The following is a 20,128-nucleotide window of genomic DNA, read 5'->3' on the forward strand; positions in this document are numbered from 1 at the left end:
CTGTGTCTGCTTGATCTTTAGGTTTCATATAAGTTATTCCATGTGTAAGTGTATCAGGGAATGTGTATGGGTCTGCAATGTAACTGTTAAATAATGGTATGGATGGATATGTGTGTGTGTGTGTGTGTGTGTGTGTGTGTGTGCGCGCGAGTATATACCTATCCTTTTTTCCCCCCTAAGGTAAGTCTTTCCGCTCCCGGGATTGGAATGGCTCCTTACCCTCTCCCTTAAAACCCACATCCTTTCATCTTTCCTTCTCCTTCCCTCTTTCCTGACGAAGCAACCACCGGTTGCGAAAGCTCGTAATTTTGTGTGTGTTTGCGTGTTATTTTATTGTGCCTGTCTACCGGCGCTTTCCCGCTTGGTAAGTCTTGGAATCTTTGTTTTTAATATGTTAATAATTTAGTTAGATGTGAATGTGTTGAGGTGAACTTCTTTAGCCAGGAATTTGCTATTTTATCTTTTCCAGGGGCTTTCCAATTGTGAGTATAATTAATTGCTTTGGTGACTTCATGTTGCAAAATTATCACTTCAGGCATTTGTGGTATCATCTTGTATGTGTCTGTTTTGCTTCTATCCACCGTGCATGCCTGTTATGTTGTACCGGGTTTGACCATATGTTGCTCCAGAAGTGTTCCATGTCTGTTATGTTTGGTGGATTGTCTATTTTAATGTGTGTGTTATCTATTGTCTGGTAAAATTTCTTTTGGTTTGTGTTGAATGTTTGGTTTTGTTTCCTTCTATTTTCACTTTTTTTGTATCTTCTAAGTCGTTTGGCCAATGCTTGTAATTTCTGCTTCTTTCATCTAATTGCTCTATCGCTTCTTGTTGTGAGATTTTACCTAACCTTTTTCATTTTTTTTCTGACATTTGATGTCTTATAAATTGTGTTAGCTGTCCAATGTCTTTTCTCAGTTTTTCTATTCTGATCTGTAGCCTGTGTTGCCATGCTAGTTTTGTGGGTTTCTTCTGTTTGTTGGTTAGTTCTGATCTCTGCCTAGTGTGTATATTTAGTGTAGCGAGTGCTCCTATATAAACCAGTAGTTGTAACTCTTCCATAGTTGTGTTTTCATTTATTTTGTTGTGTATGATTGTGTTGATGGTTTTTATTGTTGTGGGTTATTTGGCGGTCTATGCAAGAATGGTCTAATGTCTGTATTTGTGTCTTTATATTCTATATATGTCAGCTGAAATTTTTCTTCTATATCTAACATGTTCTATTTGTACTTGTTCTGGTGGCAGTCTTAAGATTTCGTTTTCCTCTTATTGTTTAATTGATGTGTGTTGTTCTTTGTTTGTTTGCTCTGGGATGTTTGAGTCCATTACTGTATTTTCTTCTTCTTCTGATTGCACATTATTTTGTTCCAGTATTTGTTGTACTTGTTGTTTGATGTTTTCTAATTCTGACTGGGGTATCCTGTTATTTTTCATTATTACACGGATCTGATCAGCTAGTCGTTGTTCTGTTAAAAATTTTAATTCTGGGTATCTGGTAATAAATGTTGTGTATACTTGTGATCAGTATCCAGTTTTGTTGGTTCCTAGGTTTGTTGCTTGGTAATAACAGAACATAAGGTGTCGATTAACTTCATCTGACCATCTCATCCTCTGTCTTTGTTTTCCTTCTAGGGTGGTTGCAGGAAGCATATCCTGCAAAACACCTCTATTTGGATTTAAATCATTTTCCAGTTGGCTAGCAGTGTCATTACCATTGTGGGTGGGCGTAGGGTTCAAGCGTTATCCCCGACCATGACGGCGCTTGTCCGAGGCTTCTTTAGTTGTGTCCTGAACCAACTAATCACACTAAAAGGGGGGTTAGCCCTATTAGTGGTTTGTTCTTTTCGTCGCCTTTTACGACTAGCAGAACATACCGGAGGCCTATTCTTTTTCCCTATTATTATTATTATTCTTCCTATTATTCCCTATTATTATTATTATTATTATCATCATCATCATTATTATTATTGTTGTTGTTGTTGTTGTTGTTGTTGTTGTTATCATCATCATCAGTATCACTATTATAAAAATGTGCAATTGTTGACCTAAACACTGAAATATGTGGCTTGGTGTGTAGGTATAAACTAGTGTTACATATAAAAACCTTGAAAATGCTGGAAACAGAAGATAAACATAAAATTATTAATCTCCAAAGTTGTAACTGTTCTGCTGGGTTTTAAAAAAATTGACAGATGACTGGAACTAGTCAACCTACAGTTTTGGGAAAATGTCTCTCCATTACTGTACTGGTATCAATTTCTTGTGAATGGCACTAATTGTACAGTTTTTGTCTGGAACCAGTGTGTTGCATGAAGTATTCTATCTTTTTGGTTTCTTCTGGCTGCTGCGGTACAAATAGGTATTAATTAAAAATAAATGACATTTTGTGTTTCAGCTACTCTGAAGAAATTGTCAGCCAGCACAGTCGGAAAATGTCTGACAGTAGTTGTGAATCAGAAAATGACTTGGTGTCTGATATGTATTATAACGGTGGGGGAGACCATGCATCTCATCTTACAACACTTACCCATATTTGTGATCCTTATGTAGCCGAACCAGACTATAGGTATGTAAAATGATTAAACCATATATTTGAGTTATTTAAATTATATGAATGCTAGCTTACGCTGATTCCATGCAATGTGCTGCTGCAACTTACAGCAGTGCTCCCCTTCAATTTACATACATGTATATTAGAGTGTTGCCCGTAGTGACTAGATTTACAAAATTCTCTCACAGTAGTGTTTATATTATTTATTCCGCATTACTTCCATTCTTTTGCAGTGATTACGTGATGTATAATATGTCATAGTTTGGTATTTGGTAGTCTCTCTCTCTCTCTCTCTCTCTCTCTCTCTCTCTCTCTCTCTCTCTCTCTCTGACACTTGTTTGTCTCCTCTTGTTTTCCACACTTTACTTACTTCATGTCTTATTGCTATATTAGTACTGGTGACATACAACATTTAAGAATATGCTACAATTTTTATTTTATTTTTTTTTGTCGGAGAAATATCAACAGCATTATGAAAAGGATAGATTACTACCCACCATAAAGATCACACACTAAATTTGCAGACAGGCACAATGAAAATACTTGCACATTTAGCTTTTGGCCAAAGCCTCCTTCTGAAAAGAAAACATGCATGAACACCACCGCGTACTGCACGATCTCAATGCCACTGGTGTCCATGTTACACTTCTATCCTCTGCATTCCTATCCCATGCACTTACCTCCCTCCCTGCTGTCTGCCACTCTTCCCTCACCCTCTCTCCTATTCATGCTGTCTGTTTTTTGCCCCCACCTAATCCACATGACACAACCCCTCAACCCAGTAAAGCAGCACAACTGCAGTTCCAGCACAGTGTATTGAGCTGGCACATTGTAGCCAAATGCGTGGTTATGTTTGATTGTGTGCAGGGAAGGGGGGGGGGGGGGGGGGGGGTGCCTTGGTGGAGGGTGTCTCTTAAGCTTGAAAGAGGAGTCATCCAAAAGCTACACTCCGGGAAATGGAAAAAAGAACACATTGACACCGGTGTGTCAGACCCACCATACTTGCTCCGGACACTGCGAGAGGGCTGTACAAGCAATGATCACACGCACGGCACAGCGGACACACAAGAAACCGCGGTGTTGGCCGTCGAATGGCGCTAGCTGCGCAGCACTTGTACACCGCCGCCGTCAGTGTCAGCCAGTTTGCCGTGGCATACGGAGCTCCATCGCAGTCTTTAACACTGGTAGCATGCCGCGACAGCGTGGACGTGAACCGTATGTGCAGTTGATGGACTTTGAGCGAGGGCGTATAGTGGGCATGCGGGAGGCCGGGTGGACGTACCGCCGAATTGCTCAACACGTGGGGCGTGAGGTCTCCACAGTACATCGATGTTGTCGCCAGTGGTCGGCGGAAGGTGCACGTGCCCGTCGACCTGGGACCGGACCGCAGCGACGCACGGATGCACGCCAAGACCGTAGGATCCTTCGCAGTGCCGTAGGGGACCGCACCGCCACTTCCCAGCAAATTAGGGACACTGTTGCTCCTGGGGTATCGGCGAGGACCATTCGCAACCGTCTCGATGAAGCTGGGCTACGGTCCCGCACACCGTTAGGCTGTCTTCCGCTCACGCCCCAACATCGTGCAGCCCGCCTCCAGTGGTGTCGCGACAGGCGTGAATGGAGGGACGAATGGAGACGTGTCGTCTTCAGTGACGAGAGTCGCTTCTGCCTTGGTGCCAATGATGGTCGTATGTGTGTTTGGCGCCATGCAGGTGAGCGCCACAATCAGGACTGCATGTGACCGAGGCACACAGGGTCAACACCCGGCATCATGGTGTGGGGAGCGATCTCCTACACTGGCCGTACACCTCTGGTGATCGTCGAGGGGACACTGAATAGTGCACGGTACATCCAAACCGTCATCGAACCGATCGTTCTACTATTCCTAGACTGGCAAGGGAACTTGCTGTTCCAACAGGACAATGCACGTCCGCATCTCCGGATCTGTCCCCCATTGAGCATGTTTGGGACTGGATGAAGCGTCGTCTCACGCGGTCTGCACGTCCAGCACAAACGCTGGTCCAACTGAGGCCCCAGGTGGAAATGGCATGGCAAGCTGTTCCACAGGACTACATCCAGCATCTCTACGATCGTCTCCATGGGAGAATAGCAGCCTGCCTTGCTGCGAAAGGTGGATATACACTGTACTAGTGCCGACATTTTGCATGCTCTGTTGCCTGTGTCTATGTGCCTGTGGTTCTGTCAGTGTGATCATGTGATGTATCTGACCCCAGTAATGTGTCAATAAAGTTTCCCCTTCCTGGGACAATGAATTCACGGTGTTCTTATTTCAGTTTCCAGGAGTGTATAAATGTTTTCAGTCTATTTTACATGATTGTTGGTGATTCAATTGCTTGGTGAGCTATTACCATTACTACTAAAGTATTTAAATAAAACATAGGTTAAATAAGAAAGAGAAAGCACAATTGAAAGTCTCTCTCTCTCTCTCTCTCTCTCTCTCTCTCTCTCTCTCTCTCTCTCTCGATCTTTTCATTGACAGCTGGTTTCAATGAAGTGATCATCTCTTGTTGATACAAATAATCAATACATCAGAGGGAATAGAGCTCTGCTGACCAAATAGAGGTAGCACCAGGGGTATAACTACAGTCATGAGGAACCCAGTGCAGAAGCATTAAGTTGGGCCTCTTTCACCTCCTCCAAATCTGCTACCCCCCCCCCCCCCCCTTTCCTTTACCAACTCACTGAAACGTTTCCTACACGTCTTCTCTCATGTCAATGAGGCTACCAGACACTAAACTGTAGATTTTAAAAAAATGTAACAATTCTGGTTATGCAAATTTTCATTTTAGTTCTTTTCCTCATAAGGCCCACGAGTATGGACATTAGATTTTTCTCTGTCATTCTCTTTATAATCATGTTACTACTGTAAAAACAGTCACTAAAACTAGGTTGTTGTTGTTGTTTTCAGTCCTGAGACTGGTTTGATGCAGCTCTCCATGCTACTCTATCCTGTGCAAGCTGCTTCATCTCCCAGTACCTACTGCAACCTACATCCTTCTGAATCTGCTTAGTGTACTCATCTCTCGGTCTCCCTTTACGATTTTTACCCTCCACGCTGCCCTCCAATGCTAAATTTGTGATCCCTTGATGCCTCAAAACATGTCCTACCAACCGATCCCTTCTTCTAGTCAAGTTGTGCCACAAACTTCTCTTCTCCCCAATCCTATTCAATACCTCCTCATTAGTTACGTGATCTATCCACCTTATCTTCAGTATTCTTCTGTAGCACCACATTTCGAAAGCTTCTATTCTCTTCTTGTCCAAACTAGTAATCGTCCATGTTTCACTTCCATACATGGCTACACTCCAAACAAATACTTTCAGAAACGACTTCCTGATACATAAATCTATATTCGATGTTAACAAATTTCTCTTCTTCAGAAACGCTTTCCTTGCCATTGCCAGTCTACATTTTATATCCTCTCTACTTCGACCATCATCAGTTATTTTACTTCCTAAATAGCAAAACTCCTTTACTACTTTAAGTGTCTCATTTCCTAATCTAATTCCCTCAGCATCACCCGATTTAATTTGACTACATTCCATTATCCTCGTTTTGCTTTTGTTAATGTTCATCTTATATCCTCCTTTCAAGACACTGTCCATTCCGTTCAACTGCTCTTCCAAGTCCTTTGCCGTCTCTGACAGAATTACAATGTCATCGGCGAACCTCAAAGTTTTTACTTCGTCTCCATGAATTTTAATACCTACTCCAAATTTTTCTTTTGTTTCCTTTACTGCTTGCTCAATATACAGATTGAATAACATCGGGGAGAGGCTACAACCCTGTCTCACTCCTTTCCCAACCACTGCTTCCCTTTCATGCCCCTCGACTCTTATTACTGCCATCTGGTTTCTGTACAAATTATAAATAGCCTTTCGCTCCCTGTATTTTACCCCTGCCACCTTTAGAATTTGAAAAAGAGTATTCCAGTCAACATTGTCAAAAGCTTTCTCTAAGTCTACAAATGCTAGAAACGTAGGTTTGCCTTTTCTTAATCTTTCTTCTAAGATAAGTCGTAAGGTCAGTATTGCCTCACGTGTTCCAACATTTCGACGGAATCCAAACTGATCCTCCCCGAGGTCTGCATCTACCAGTTTTTCCATTCGTCTGTAAAGAATTCGCGTTAGTATTTTGCAGCCGTGGCTTATTAAACTGATAGTTCGGTAATTTTCACATCTGTCAGCACCTGCTTTCTTTGGATTGGAATTATTATATTCTTCTTGAAGTCTGAGGGTATTTCGCCTGTCTCATACATCTTGCTCACCACCTGGTAGAGTTTTGTCATGACTGGCTCTCCCAAGGCCGTCAGTAGTTCTAATGGAATGTTGTCTACTCCGGGGGCCTTGTTTCGACTCAGGTCTTTCAGTGCTCTGTCAAACTCTTCACGCAGTATCGTATCTCCCATTTCGTCTTCATCTACATCCTCTTCTATTTCCATAATATTGTCCTCAAGTACATCGCCCTTGTATAAACCTTCTATATACTAACACGAATTCTTTACAGACGAATGGAAAAACTGGTAGATGCAAACCTCGGGGAGGATCAGTTTGGATTCCGTCGAAATGTTGGAACACGTGAGGCAATACTGACCTTACGACTTATCTTAGAAGAAAGATTAAGAAAAGGCAAACCTACGTTTCTAGCATTTGTAGACTTAGAGAAAGCTTTTGACAATGTTGACTGGAATACTCTTTTTCAAATTCTAAAGGTGGCAGGGGTAAAATACAGGGAGCGAAAGGCTATTTATAATTTGTACAGAAACCAGATGGCAGTAATAAGAGTCGAGGGGCATGAAAGGGAAGCAGTGGTTGGGAAAGGAGTGAGACAGGGTTGTAGCCTCTCCCCGATGTTATTCAATCTGTATATTGAGCAAGCAGTAAAGGAAACAAAAGAAAAATTTGGAGTAGGTATTAAAATTCATGGAGACGAAGTAAAAACTTTGAGGTTCGCCGATGACATTGTAATTCTGTCAGAGACGGCAAAGGACTTGGAAGAGCAGTTGAACGGAATGGACAGTGTCTTGAAAGGAGGATATAAGATGAACATTAACAAACTAGGTATATTTCATTTAACAACTTCATTACAATATGTTGAACACTAGCTTAATAAGAGAGAGTGTTTATGTTCCTACTATGCATGTAGCTGGTATTGCAATTCATTTGTTTTCATCATGTGCCTGGAGCGTGATTTCAGTGTCTTTCTTACCAATCCCTATTTTGTATTTTTTAAACAATCCTTTACTGTAGTATGTATTATTTAAGAGGTATGCTCTAACACCCCTCTTAAACATGCTGCATACAGCTACATCTTTTATTTCCTGGAACAGTTCATTGTGCACTTTGATTTACTGATAGATAATATTTATTGTTTTCAGTTTTTTTTTGTTTAATTTTTCTTAGTGTTTGTGCTTCAGTGATTCTGTGATTAATTTAACATGTGTATGTTTTTCTTATTTAGACGTTGCAGTCAGAATACGCAACTGTTTAAAAAGTGTTGTACAATAAGTTCAGTTACTATGTTTACTTATTATTTTTATGGCCCTATTCTTCGCTCTGAATATTTTGTGCACTTGGTGCCAAAGAAAATGTACTATAGCTAACGACTGAGCATACATAGAAGTACAATGTAACAATGAGACACTTGTTTCAGACTGATGATAGGACTCATAGGGCATAACATGCTGATGGCAGGCTCATTAGTAGTATATTTGTCTCTCATTCCACTTTGACTTTATGTTTATTATATACTTTGTGGAATTGTGATTTACATTTAATGTAACAGTACTCTCTCTTCTACCTGTAAACTTGAAAGTGTAAAATTATTCTGTTTGTTGTCTTTATATTCAGCATTAGTTCATTGCTTATTGACAAATTGTCAATTTAATTCGCATTTTCTGCTGTGTGTTCTAGTGTTTTTTTGTAATTGCAATTTTGCTATCATTTGCAAAGAATTTTTTATATTTTTAACATTGGGTGGGGAATGAAAGACCTTTTGTAGAAAAAATTTTCACTTCCATAATTCGTAAAAAAAATTTCCACTTCCATAATTCGTAAAAAAAAAAAATTGTATCACTGACAGGAATCCAAACAGCATGGGTTGTTATTGGTGAAGGGGGTATATCATTCTGAAGTACAAACAGCACAGGTTATTATGCAACCGTTAAAAGTCAGTGACCTTGTGTTGTGTGTCATGTTCAGTACTACAGTATTACCTAAATGGCCTTTATCTACAGTTTGGCAGTGGCCATCCATGCAAGTGCTTGGCTAGTTGTCATGCTCTCATTGAACATTGCATAGTTATTGCAGTAAAATCAGTATATTATGGGGGCTGCTTTCGCACCTAGACATACCTCTGGTTGTGTGTGTATCAGTGGCAGAACTAACGACATTTTTCATATTCTTAAATCCTGTAGTTCACTATCAATACAATTGAGATACGAGATGTGAATTCCTGATTATCAGCATTGAGTTGAAGTCAGTCAAGAAGGATAAAAAATCATTGCAGATAATGAAGCAGGAAATGAAAATAAAAATTGGTGATACACACATCAAAAAAAGGTTTGCAACAAACCAATTCCCAGAACTCTTGACGATAGACATTGACTGTGGATATCACAGATACAATCTCTTTAAGTGTTCAGAGATGTCACTAAACATACCCAAAGATGTAAACAACCATGCTTAGCAGAGCCTATTAGACAGAGGGGGTCCAACAGCTGATCAGTTCCAGTCATTCCACCCAGGAGGAGATACAAGGCTCATGTTGTCTGTAGTTCAACCATGCGTAGACAGTAAATACTGCAGTTCGGTTGCGTCCACATTGTTACTTTCTGCCAGGAAGGTTTCTCAACAAGCGAAGCGTCCAGGTGTCTCGGAGTGAACCAAAGTGATGATGTTCACACATGGAGGAGATACAGAGAGACAGGAACTGTTGATGACATGCCTCGCTCAGGTTGCCCAAGGGCTACTACTGCAGTGCTACCTGCGGATTAAGGCTCAGAGCAACGCCACCATGTTGAATAATGCTTTTTGTGCAGCCACAGGACATTGTGTTATGACTCAAACTGTGCTCAGTAGGTCACATGATGCTCAACTTCACTCCCGACGTCCATGGCGAGATCCAGCTTTGCAACCACGACACCATGCACTACGGTACAGATGGACCCAACAACATGCCGAATGAACCGCTCAGGATTGGCATCACATTCTCTTCACTGATGATGTCGCATATGCCTTCGACCAGACAATCGTTAGACACATATTTGGAGGCAACCCGTTCAGGCTGAACACCTTAGACACACTGTCCAGTGAGTGCAGCAATGTGGAGGTTCCCTGCTTTTCTGGAGTGTCATTATGTGGGGCTGACATATGCCGCTGGTGGTCATGGAAGGCACCGTAATGGCTGTATGATACGTGAACACTATCCTTTGACTGATTGTGCAACCATATCGGTAGAATATTGGCAAGGCATTCGTCTTCGTGAACGACAGTTCATGTCCCCATTGTGCACACCTTGTGAAATACTTCCTTCAGGATAATGACATTGCTCAACTAGAGTGGCCAGCATGTTCTACAGACGTGAACACTATTGGACATGCCTGGGATGGATTGAAAAGGGTTATTTATGGATGAAGTGACACACCAACCACTCTGAGGGATCTACGCTGAATTGCCATTGATGGGTGGGACAATCTGGACCAACAGTGCCTTGATGAACTTGTGGAGAGTATGTCACGATGAATACAGGCATGCATCAATGCAAGAGGACATGCTACTGGGTACGGGTGTGTATAGCATGACATCTGACGGTCTCGCTGTATGGTGGTACAATATGCAGTGTGTGGTTTTCATGAGCAGTAAAAAGGGCGAAAATGATGTTAATGTTGATCTCTATTCCAATTTTCTGTCACCGGTGCCTTCATCTTGGCCTTCAAGGGTGATACATTGCCCGAGAAGGTCAAAATGATGGTCTACCGCTGTGATGTAAAGCCCTATATCCCTCCCCCAATGCGGTGCTTTAAGTGCTGGAAGTTCGGCCATATGTCTTCCAGCTGTACTTCCAGTGTCACATGACGAGATTGCGGATGCCTATCACATCCCAATATTCCATGTGACCCACCTCCCATCTGTGTCAACTGCGGAGAGCACCATTCAACTTGCTCGCCAGACTGCTGGATTCTCCAGAGAGGAAGGAAAATTGTGGAGTACAAGACCCTGTACCGACTGACCTGCACTGAGGCTAAGAGAAAAATTGAATGCCTGCATTCTGTGCATATGACATCGTCTTACGCCGCCGCTACAACAGTTCTGGCACCATCAGCTCCACCAACCCCAGTCACCTCTCAGATCCAGAAGACTACGTCTGCCCCCCTGATGGTGGGGGGCATTTCCCTCCCTGTTGCTCCTGCACCACCTACTTCGAGAGCAACACCCCTCCAACCATCGACGACGTCCATCCCCACTTCTAAGCCGGAGAAATGTAAGTCTTCTTCGGCTTCTCTCACTAGGAAGGAGTCCCTTGGGTCACTCCCTTCCCATGTTTCTGCTAGTGGGAAAAATGACACCCGCCAGTGGCTGAAGAGCCCAAAAGCAGCAGGTCGTAGGGCTTCACGCTCATCCTCAGACCCAGAGAGTGAGCCAGTGAAGTCCTCCCAGCCGGGGAAACCCAAGGAGCATCGGGAGAAATTCTAAAAGAAAACCCCTAAGACCAAAGAAATTGCAGTGGTACCCACATCACTGCTACCTACAACCTGGAGACTTTGGCATCTGCTGAGGACCTAGATCTCACCAAACCCTCAAGACACAATGGATCTATACTGCTCAGGCAGTAAGTTGGTGGCAGCAAGTGACTCTGAGGCGTAAAGTACCTCATTGTATGTTCCATGCCTTCCCAGTCTCATGATGACATCATCCGCCAGTGGAATTGCGGCGGTTTTTCCACTGCCTGGCTGAGCTACAGCAACTGTTATGCTTTACACCTGCTATCTGCATTGCCTTCCAGGAAATCTGGTTCCTGGACCCCTGCCCTCTGCAGCTGTAAGGGATATTACAGGAACCGTAGTGACTATAATCGAGTGTCAGGTGGAGTTTGCGTTTATGTCCTAAACTCAGTCTGTAGTGATACTGTGCCCCTTCAAACCCCTCTTGAACCTGTGACTGTCAGAATAAGGATGTCACAGGAAATAACTGTCTGCAATATACAAAGGTCACTCCAAAAGAAATGTGCACTGTTTTTTAAACCCATTTTGTATTCTACATGTTTGAAAGTTATACAGTGTGTAGATACATCCTTGAGGAACAATATTTTTGTTTCTCCACACAATTTCCATCCCTCTCAACTGCCTTACGCCATCTTGGAACCAGCGCCTTTATACCTGCGCGGTAAAATTCTGGACCAACCTGTTGGAGCCACTGTTTGTCACCGTGCACAAGGGAGTCATCATCTTCAAACCTTGTTCCACGAAGAGGGTCTTTCAGTTTCCCAAAGAGATGATAGTCACATGGAGCCAGGTCAGGACTGTAAGGCAGGTGTTTCAGTGTTGTCCATCCGAGTTTTGTGATCGCTTCCATGGTTTTTTGACTGACATGTGGCCGTGCATTGTCATGCAACAGCAAAACTTCCTGCTTTTGCTGATGTGGTCGAACACGACTCAATCGAGCTTGAAGTGTCTTCAGTGTCATCACATATGCATCAGAATTTATGGTGGTTCCACTTGGCATGATGTCCACATGCAAGAGTCCTTTAGAATCGGGAGGGGGAAACACCATAGCCATAACTTTTCCAGCAGAAGGCGTGGTTTTGAATTTTTTTTTATTGGGTGAATTTGCATGATGCCACTCCATTGATTGCCTCTTCATCTCTGGTGAAAAATGATGGAGCCATGTTTCATCACCTCTCACAATTCTTCCAAAAAATTCATCTCCACCATTCTCGTACTGTTCCAAAAGTTCGCTGCATACCATTATTCTTGTTTCTTTGTGAGCCACTGTCAACATCCTGGGAACCCACCTGGCCCAAAGCTTTTTTAATGCCAACACTTTCAGTATTCTGCAAACACTTCCTTCCCCTATCCCAACATAGCGTGACAATTCATTCACTGTGATGCGTCTGTCAGCAGTCACCAATTCGTTAACTCTCCGCACATTGTCTGGAGGGTGTGCAGTATGAGGCCTGCCGCTGTGAGGACAATCCTCAATATTGCTGTGCCCGCTTTCATCACGTAACCTGTTTGCCCACCAACTAACTGTACTGCGATTGACAGCAGGGTCTCCATACACCTTTTTCAATCTCTTGTGGATGTTTCCCACTGTCTCGCTTTCACAGCACAGGAATTCTATGACAGCATGTTGCTTCTAATGAACGTCAAGTGTAGCAGTCATCTTGAAGACATGCTGTGATGGCACCACTCACGGGAATAGGTTGAATAAGTTTGAAAACAAACGGAAAGGATGTATCTACACACTGTAAAACTTTCACACATGCAGAATGAAAACTGTATTTTTACAAAAACAGTGTGCATTTCTTTTGGAGTGACCCTCATATATCTTCCTCCAGATAGTGCAGCACCCCTGAGTGTATTAGATACACTGCTTGATTAACTCCCTAAACCTTTCCTACTTTTGGGAGATTTTAACAGCCATAACCCCTTGTGGAGTGGCAGTGTGCTTACTGGCCAAGTCATAGATGTCGAAACTTTACTGTTTCAGTTCGACCTCTGCCTCTTAAGTACTGGGGCTGCCACTTATTTTAGTGTGGCTCATGGTAGTTACTCGGCCATTGCTTTATCAATTTGCAGCCCAGGACTTCTCCCATCTATCCACTGGAGAGCACATGTGGGCTTTAAACAAGGTGGACTAGGAAACTTTCACCTCTGATGTCACCGTTGAATCTCCCCCACACACTAACATCAATGTGATGGTTGAGCACGTGACTACAACAATTGTTTCTATGGCAGAAAACGCGATCCCTTGCTCTTTAGGGTACCAGAGGCGTAAGGCAGTCCCTTGGTCGCTGGAAGTTGCAGAAGCAATTAAGGAACGTCGTCAAGCTGTACAGGAGCATAAGCGGCACCCTTCCCTGGACCACCTCACAACCTTTAAATGGCCCCGTGCCCGCATTGGCCAAGTTATCAAACGACAGAAGCAGGAGTGTTGGGAGAGATACATCTTGACCGTTGGGTGCCATACATCACCTCCCAAAGTCTGGGCAAAGATCAAATCTCTTTTCGGGTACCAGACCTCATCAGGTGTTCCTGGTGTTACCATAAATGGCGTGTTATCTACCGACACAAACGCAGTTGCCGAGCACTTTGTTGAGCACTTCGCTTGAGCCTCTGCATCGGAGAATTACCCCCCAGCCTTTTGCACTCTCGAATGGCGGCTGGAAGGGAATGTCCTCTTATTCACTACATGCCACAGTGAATCCTATAACGCACCATTTACAGAGTGGGAACTCCTCAGTGCCCTTGCACATTGCCCTGACACAGCTCCTGAGCGTGATCGGATCCACAGCCAGATGATGAAACATCTCTCATATAAATACAAGCGATATCTCCTCATCATCTTCAACTGGATCTGGTGTGATGGCGTATTTCCATTGCAATGGAAGGAGACCACCATCATTCAGGTGCTCAGACCTGGTAAAAACCCGCTTGATGTGGATAGCTATCGGCCCATCAGCCTCACCAACGTTTGTTTGCTGCTGGAATGTATGGTGTGTTGGCGGTTGGATTGGGTCCTGGGGTAACGTGGCCTACTGGCTCCATGCCAGGGTGGCTTCCACAAGGGTCACTCTACCACTGATAATCTTGTGTCCCTTGAATCTACCATCCAAACAGCCTTTTCCAGACAGCATCACCTGGTTGCCGTCTTTTTTTACTTACATAAAGCATATGACATGACCTGGCGACATCATATCCATGACACGTTGTATGAGTGGGATCTCTGGGGCCTGCTCTCAATTTTTATCCAAAACTTCCTGTCGCTCTGTAATTTCTGTGTCCAAGTTGGTGCCTCCCATAGTTACATCCATATCTTGGAGAATCAAGTCCCGTAGGGCTCTGTATTGAATGTCTCTCTACTTTTAGTGACCATTAACAGTCTAGCAGCAGCTTTCAGGCCCTCCGTCGTCACCTTCTCTGTATGCAGACAACCTCTGCATTTCGTACTGCTGCTCCAATACTGGGGTTGCTAAGCATCGCCTACAGGGAGCCATCCACAAGGCGCAGTCATGGGCTCTAGCCCACGGCTTCCAGTTTTCAGCTGCAAAGTCGTGTCATGCACTTCTGTCGGTGTCATACTGTTCAGCCGAACCCAGAACTTCACCTTCATGAAGATCCACTCACTGTAGTGGAAACATATCGATTCATAGGACTGGTTTTCGATGCTCGATTGACTTAGCTTCCTCATCTTTGTTAGCTTAAGCAAAGGTGCTGGCAGCACCTCAATGTCCTCTGTTGCCTGAGCAACACCAGTTGGGGTGCAGATTGCTCTATGCTGCTGTGGCTCTATAGAGCCCTTGTCCAATGCCAAATTGACTGAGGGAGTGTTGTTTATGGTTTGGCAGTGCCCTCAACATTGCATTTACTTGACCCTGTGCACCACTGCGGCATTCGACTAGCGACAGGAGCTTTTAGGACCAGTGTATTCGTGGAGGCTGGGTCCCTCCATTGCAGTTCCGATGTGTACAACTGCTCACCAGTTACATTGCACACATTTGTAGTTCTCCTGAGCATCTGAATTACTGCCTCCTTTTCCCACCAGCAGCAGTCCATCTCCTGCATCAGCGGCCCAGGTCAGGGCTAATGCCCTGGCATGTCATTTCTGCTGTGTACTGACGCACTGAGCAGCCTACGAGCTATTGACCAGTGCTTCCCTCGCCATCTTCTGGTAGCGTCCATCCAGGAGTCCATCTATGCCCTGGAATGGTCCCACTGTTCAGTGGTGTTTGTCTGAACCCCTGGACACGTCGGAATCCCAAGCTATGAACTTTCTGACAAGCTGGCCAAACAGGCGATGCGGAAACCGCTTCTGGAGATGGGCATCTCCAAAGCTGACATGCACAACAGCTGTGTATCATTAAAGAGATGGCAAATGTGTGGAATTCTTCCATGCGGTCCTCTCGCAGGGAATCAGTTGGCCTCTGCCGGCTCTGCATTGGCCATACATGGCTAACGCATGGTCACCTACTGTGTGTCAAGATCCCACCTATGTGTCGCTGTAACTCCCAAATCACAGTCATGCACCTCTTGCATGTCTGCCCGGTCTTTGGCGGACTTTTAACTTTCCCAGCTCCCTACCTTCAGTGTTGGGCGACAATGCCTCAGCAGCAGCTTTAGTTGTAAGTTTTATCTATGAGATCTCATTGTGAAAACATCCCCTAGGCTCTGACTAAGCCATGTCTCCGCAGTGTCCTTACTTTCAGGAGTGCTAGTTCTGCAAGGTTCGCAGGAGAGCTTCTGTACAGTTTGGAAGGTAGGAGACGAGGTACTGGCAGAAGTAAAGCTGTGAGGACGGGATGTGAGCTGTGCTTGGGTATCTGAGTTGGTAGAGCACTTGCGCGCAGAAAGCAAAGGTCCCGAGTTTGAGTCTCGGTCCTGCACACAGTTTTAATCTGCCAAGAAGTTTCATATCAGTGCTTTAGATCTGTTGTATATATGGCATGGAGCAGAACATTCCTCATGTCTATAAGACAAATTGCTGTTATTGTTTACTCATGCTGCAGAATAAGATGTGTTTGTTTCACTCTGTAGAGGAAAAATATGTATGGATCCCTCTCATCCAGGGCTTTTAGTGACCAACCCTTTCTTTTTAACCTCTCTCAGCATATTTCTCATTCCTCCCAGGGAATTGAAATAATAGTTCTGAAACATATGATTGTTTTTTTCTTATTAGTCTTTTTCACTTTTATCTCAGTGTCTTCACTTCCTGGAGGTAATTCTCATTCTGTTTCCAATACTGTAACAAGTGAACTTGTGTCTCTTTTGTAAATACATGTATTTCATCTTATTTGGTCTAAAATTTTATCTTCCAGATTATGTGTTGGTTATTCATTGTATGTCTTATAACGACTAGAGTTCACAGTTGCATAAAAGAACTTAAAACTGTTGATGTTCTGTTCTCTCATTGTATTTGCAACATAAGTTAATGGTCTGTGTTGTAACTTGATTCCATGTTACTGGTACCACTGTTCTGTAAAAACTGATTCTGCAGTTCTAAATGAAAGGAGGTAACATTATTTTTGCTTTGTAGCCTTTTGAAGACAATCTTTCTGAGGTATGTTTGAAAAAAAGAAATGATATAGCTGAAAATAATTTGGGGAAAATATGAGCTGTCTAACAAAATGCTGAATCAAAAGGAAACTCTAGGCCGGAATACCAACAATATTAAGAAAAGGACAGATTGCTATACACCATGAGGATGACCCATTGAGTTGCAGACAAACACAACACATTATAGCTTTTTTCCAGAGCCTTCGTCAGCAAAGAAAGAAAACACACACACACACACACACACACACACACACACATACATTCGCCCAAGCAAGCACACCTTATGCACACGACTCCTACCACCAGCAGTGCTGTGTGTTTTCTTTGCTGAAGGAGGCTGTGACCTAAAGCTTTAATGTGTAACAGTCTCTTCATTGTGCCTGTTTGCAGCTCAAAAGGTCATTTTTATGGTGAACAGCAATCTATCCTTTTCTTAAATCAAACAATGGAAAATCCAGGATGGAATGTAACAATATTAGGAAGGAAAGGTGCCACTCACCATATAGCAGAGATGCTGAGTTGTGATAGGCACAACAAAAAGATTCACACAGTTATAGCTTTCGGCCATTAAGGCCTTTGTCAACAATAGACACACATACACAAACACATGCGCGCGCGCCCACACACACACACACACACACACACACACACACACACACACACACACACACACACGCACACACACACACGTCTGCAGTTTCAGATAACTGAAACCACACTCCGAGCAGCAGCATTAGTGCATGATGGGAGTGGTGACTGGGTGGGGCTAAGGAGGAGGCTGGGGCAGGGAGGGGGAGGTATAGTGTGGTGGGGCGGTGGACAGTGAAGTGCTGCTGTTTAGACTGAGGGCAGGAGAGAAGGTGGGGTCGGGGGGGGGGGGGGGGAGGGGGGGAATAGCAGAAAGGAGACAAATAAAAAGAAATTAAAAGACTGGGTGTGGCAGTGAAATAACAGCTATGTAGTGCTGGAGTGGTAACAGGGATGGGGCTATATGGGTGAGGACAGTTTCCTTATATCTAGCCAGATCCCAGTCCCATGTACTGTTCCTGCATTGTTGCTTGGCTCATGAAATCCCCCCTAATGGCCTTACCATCAAATTACCTATCTCTGGTTGCCACCCCTCCTTCCACAATGACCTCCATCTGTTCAGATTCTGCCAATGCTTAGCCCTCACCAACATAGTCCTGAAAACCATATCAACCACGCCCAATCCTCCTTGCAGTACTTACTCTCCATCTGCAAAATTCTCCTGCTATGTAATCCCAAATTCCTGGAACCCATAACACACATTGAAATTCTTGCCCTGCAGGAACTTGAGCATCATGCACAACGCCACCTCAAAAAGCTCTCCATCCTGCTCCCTCCCTATTCCTGCCTCAGAGTACCACTGTCCACCACCTCTACAACCACCTCCAGACCTCCCCCACATCCCCTAAAACCCTGTCTCGCAGATCTACTGCACTTACCCAACCCTCCAAAACTCCCTCCCACCACCACATAGAACCCAGAACCTAAACAGGCCCGCAACACAGTAATGAATCTTTCCTCCAGAAGCCTTACTCCCACAGAAATATCAGTCCTTTCCAAAGGCCTACCTTTTGCCTCACTCCCAAATTCAATCATGCAGGACTTATTAAAGACCTTCTTTCCTACTCCCGGTCCTTACAATGGAAACACTTTTTCGCCACCAATCCGACCAGCCAGACTCAACCAAAGACCACTACTGAAACTTATCTAACTCAGTTCACTCCTCTATCCAACCATGATCCACCCCCACTACCTCCAAACTATCCCCTGTTAACTTTCAGAGTTTCTTAACTTCAAACTTTGCCTCACCATCATTCCCTAAATCCCTCAACAGGCAATCTAACCTTATATCCGCAGAAAGAACCTAAGTCCACCATCTAAAAACTGATGCGACCTTATAATGCTACCTGCAGACAAAGGCTCGACCACCTTTGTTTTGAACCACAAGGATTACCTGGTGGAAGGACTCCAGCAGCTGTCAGATACATCCACATACAAACCTTGCCACAGTGACCCCATTCCAGTAATCCAACAGGATCTCCATCACTACTCAAATCCTTAGGCCCATACAAGAACCTCTCCCAAGAGTCCATTTCTCTACTTACCCCTACCATTCCCTGCACCCCCACCTTCTACAAGCTTTTTAAAGTCCATAAACCCAACCACCCATGACAACCCATTGTGGCCAGTTACTGTGTCCCAACTGAGAATCTCTGCCCTCGTAGACCAACACCTTCACCCTATTACCCAGAACCTATCCTCCTACATAAAAGATATCAACCATTTCCTCCACCGACTCTCTACAGTTCCTGTTCCTTTACCACACTGTGCCCTGCTCATCACTGTTGATGCCACCTCCTTGTACACTAACATTTCTAACGTCCATGGCCATACTGGTGTTCAACACTACCTTTCCAAAAGGCCTATGGATTCGAAACCAACAACCTCCTTCCTAGTCGCAATGGCAAACTATATCCTCACCCACAATTACTTCTCCTTTGAAGGCATTACCTGCAAACAAGTCTGAGGTACGGCTATGAGCACCCGCATGGCACCATCCTATGCCAAGTTATTCATGAGCCACCTAGAGGAATCCTTCCTAAAAAGCAGGAATCCTAAACCCCTCACCTGGTTCAGATTCACTGATGACATCTTTGCTATCTGGATTGAAGGTGAGGACACCCTATCCACATTTCTCTAGAACCTCAACAACTTCTCCCCCATTTGCTTCACCTTGTCCTACTCAACCCGACAAGCCACCTTCTTGGATGTTGACCTCCACCTCAGAGATGGCTACATCAGTACCTTCGTCCATATCAAGCCTACTAACCACCAGCAATACCTCCACTTTGACAGCTGCCACCCATTCAATACCCTTCCGTACGGCCTAGCCGCCAGTGGTTGTCACATCTGCAGTGACGAGCAGTTCCTCTCAAAATATACCGTGGGTCTCACTGAAGAGCCTTCACAGACCGTAATTCTCCTCCCAACCTTGTACAAAAACAAATCTCCCGTGCCTTATATTTCCAGTCTCCCACCACCTCCCAAAGTCCCACGGTCCAGCCACAGAGGAGCATTCCCCTCATAACTCAGCAGCATCTGGGACTGGAGCAACTGAATTACATTCTCCGCCAGGGTTTCGGTTACTTCTCGCCGTGCCCTGAAATGAGAAATGTCCTGCCCACTATCCTTCCCACCCCTCCTACAGTGGTATTCCGCCATCCACCAAACCTTCACAATATACTCGTCCATCCGTACA

At 44.2% G+C, this 20,128-nt stretch overlaps 1 protein-coding gene across 10 annotated transcripts in view; it reads left to right on the plus strand.

The window, feature by feature from the left end:
* LOC126319942 (A-kinase anchor protein 9-like) overlaps window positions 1–20,128 on the plus strand; it is a 490,541-nt gene that overhangs the window by 207,824 nt on the left and 262,589 nt on the right. For all 10 annotated transcript variants that reach the window (XM_049993656.1, XM_049993664.1, XM_049993682.1 and 7 more), the window contains one exon: window positions 2,393–2,563. In XM_049993656.1, the coding sequence (XP_049849613.1) occupies window positions 2,393–2,563 (171 nt within the window). The remainder of the gene's footprint in view (window positions 1–2,392; window positions 2,564–20,128) is intronic.

The sequence above is a fragment of the Schistocerca gregaria genome, chromosome 2, assembly GCF_023897955.1.
Source record: "Schistocerca gregaria isolate iqSchGreg1 chromosome 2, iqSchGreg1.2, whole genome shotgun sequence".
Taxonomy (NCBI): Eukaryota; Metazoa; Arthropoda; class Insecta; order Orthoptera; family Acrididae; genus Schistocerca; species Schistocerca gregaria.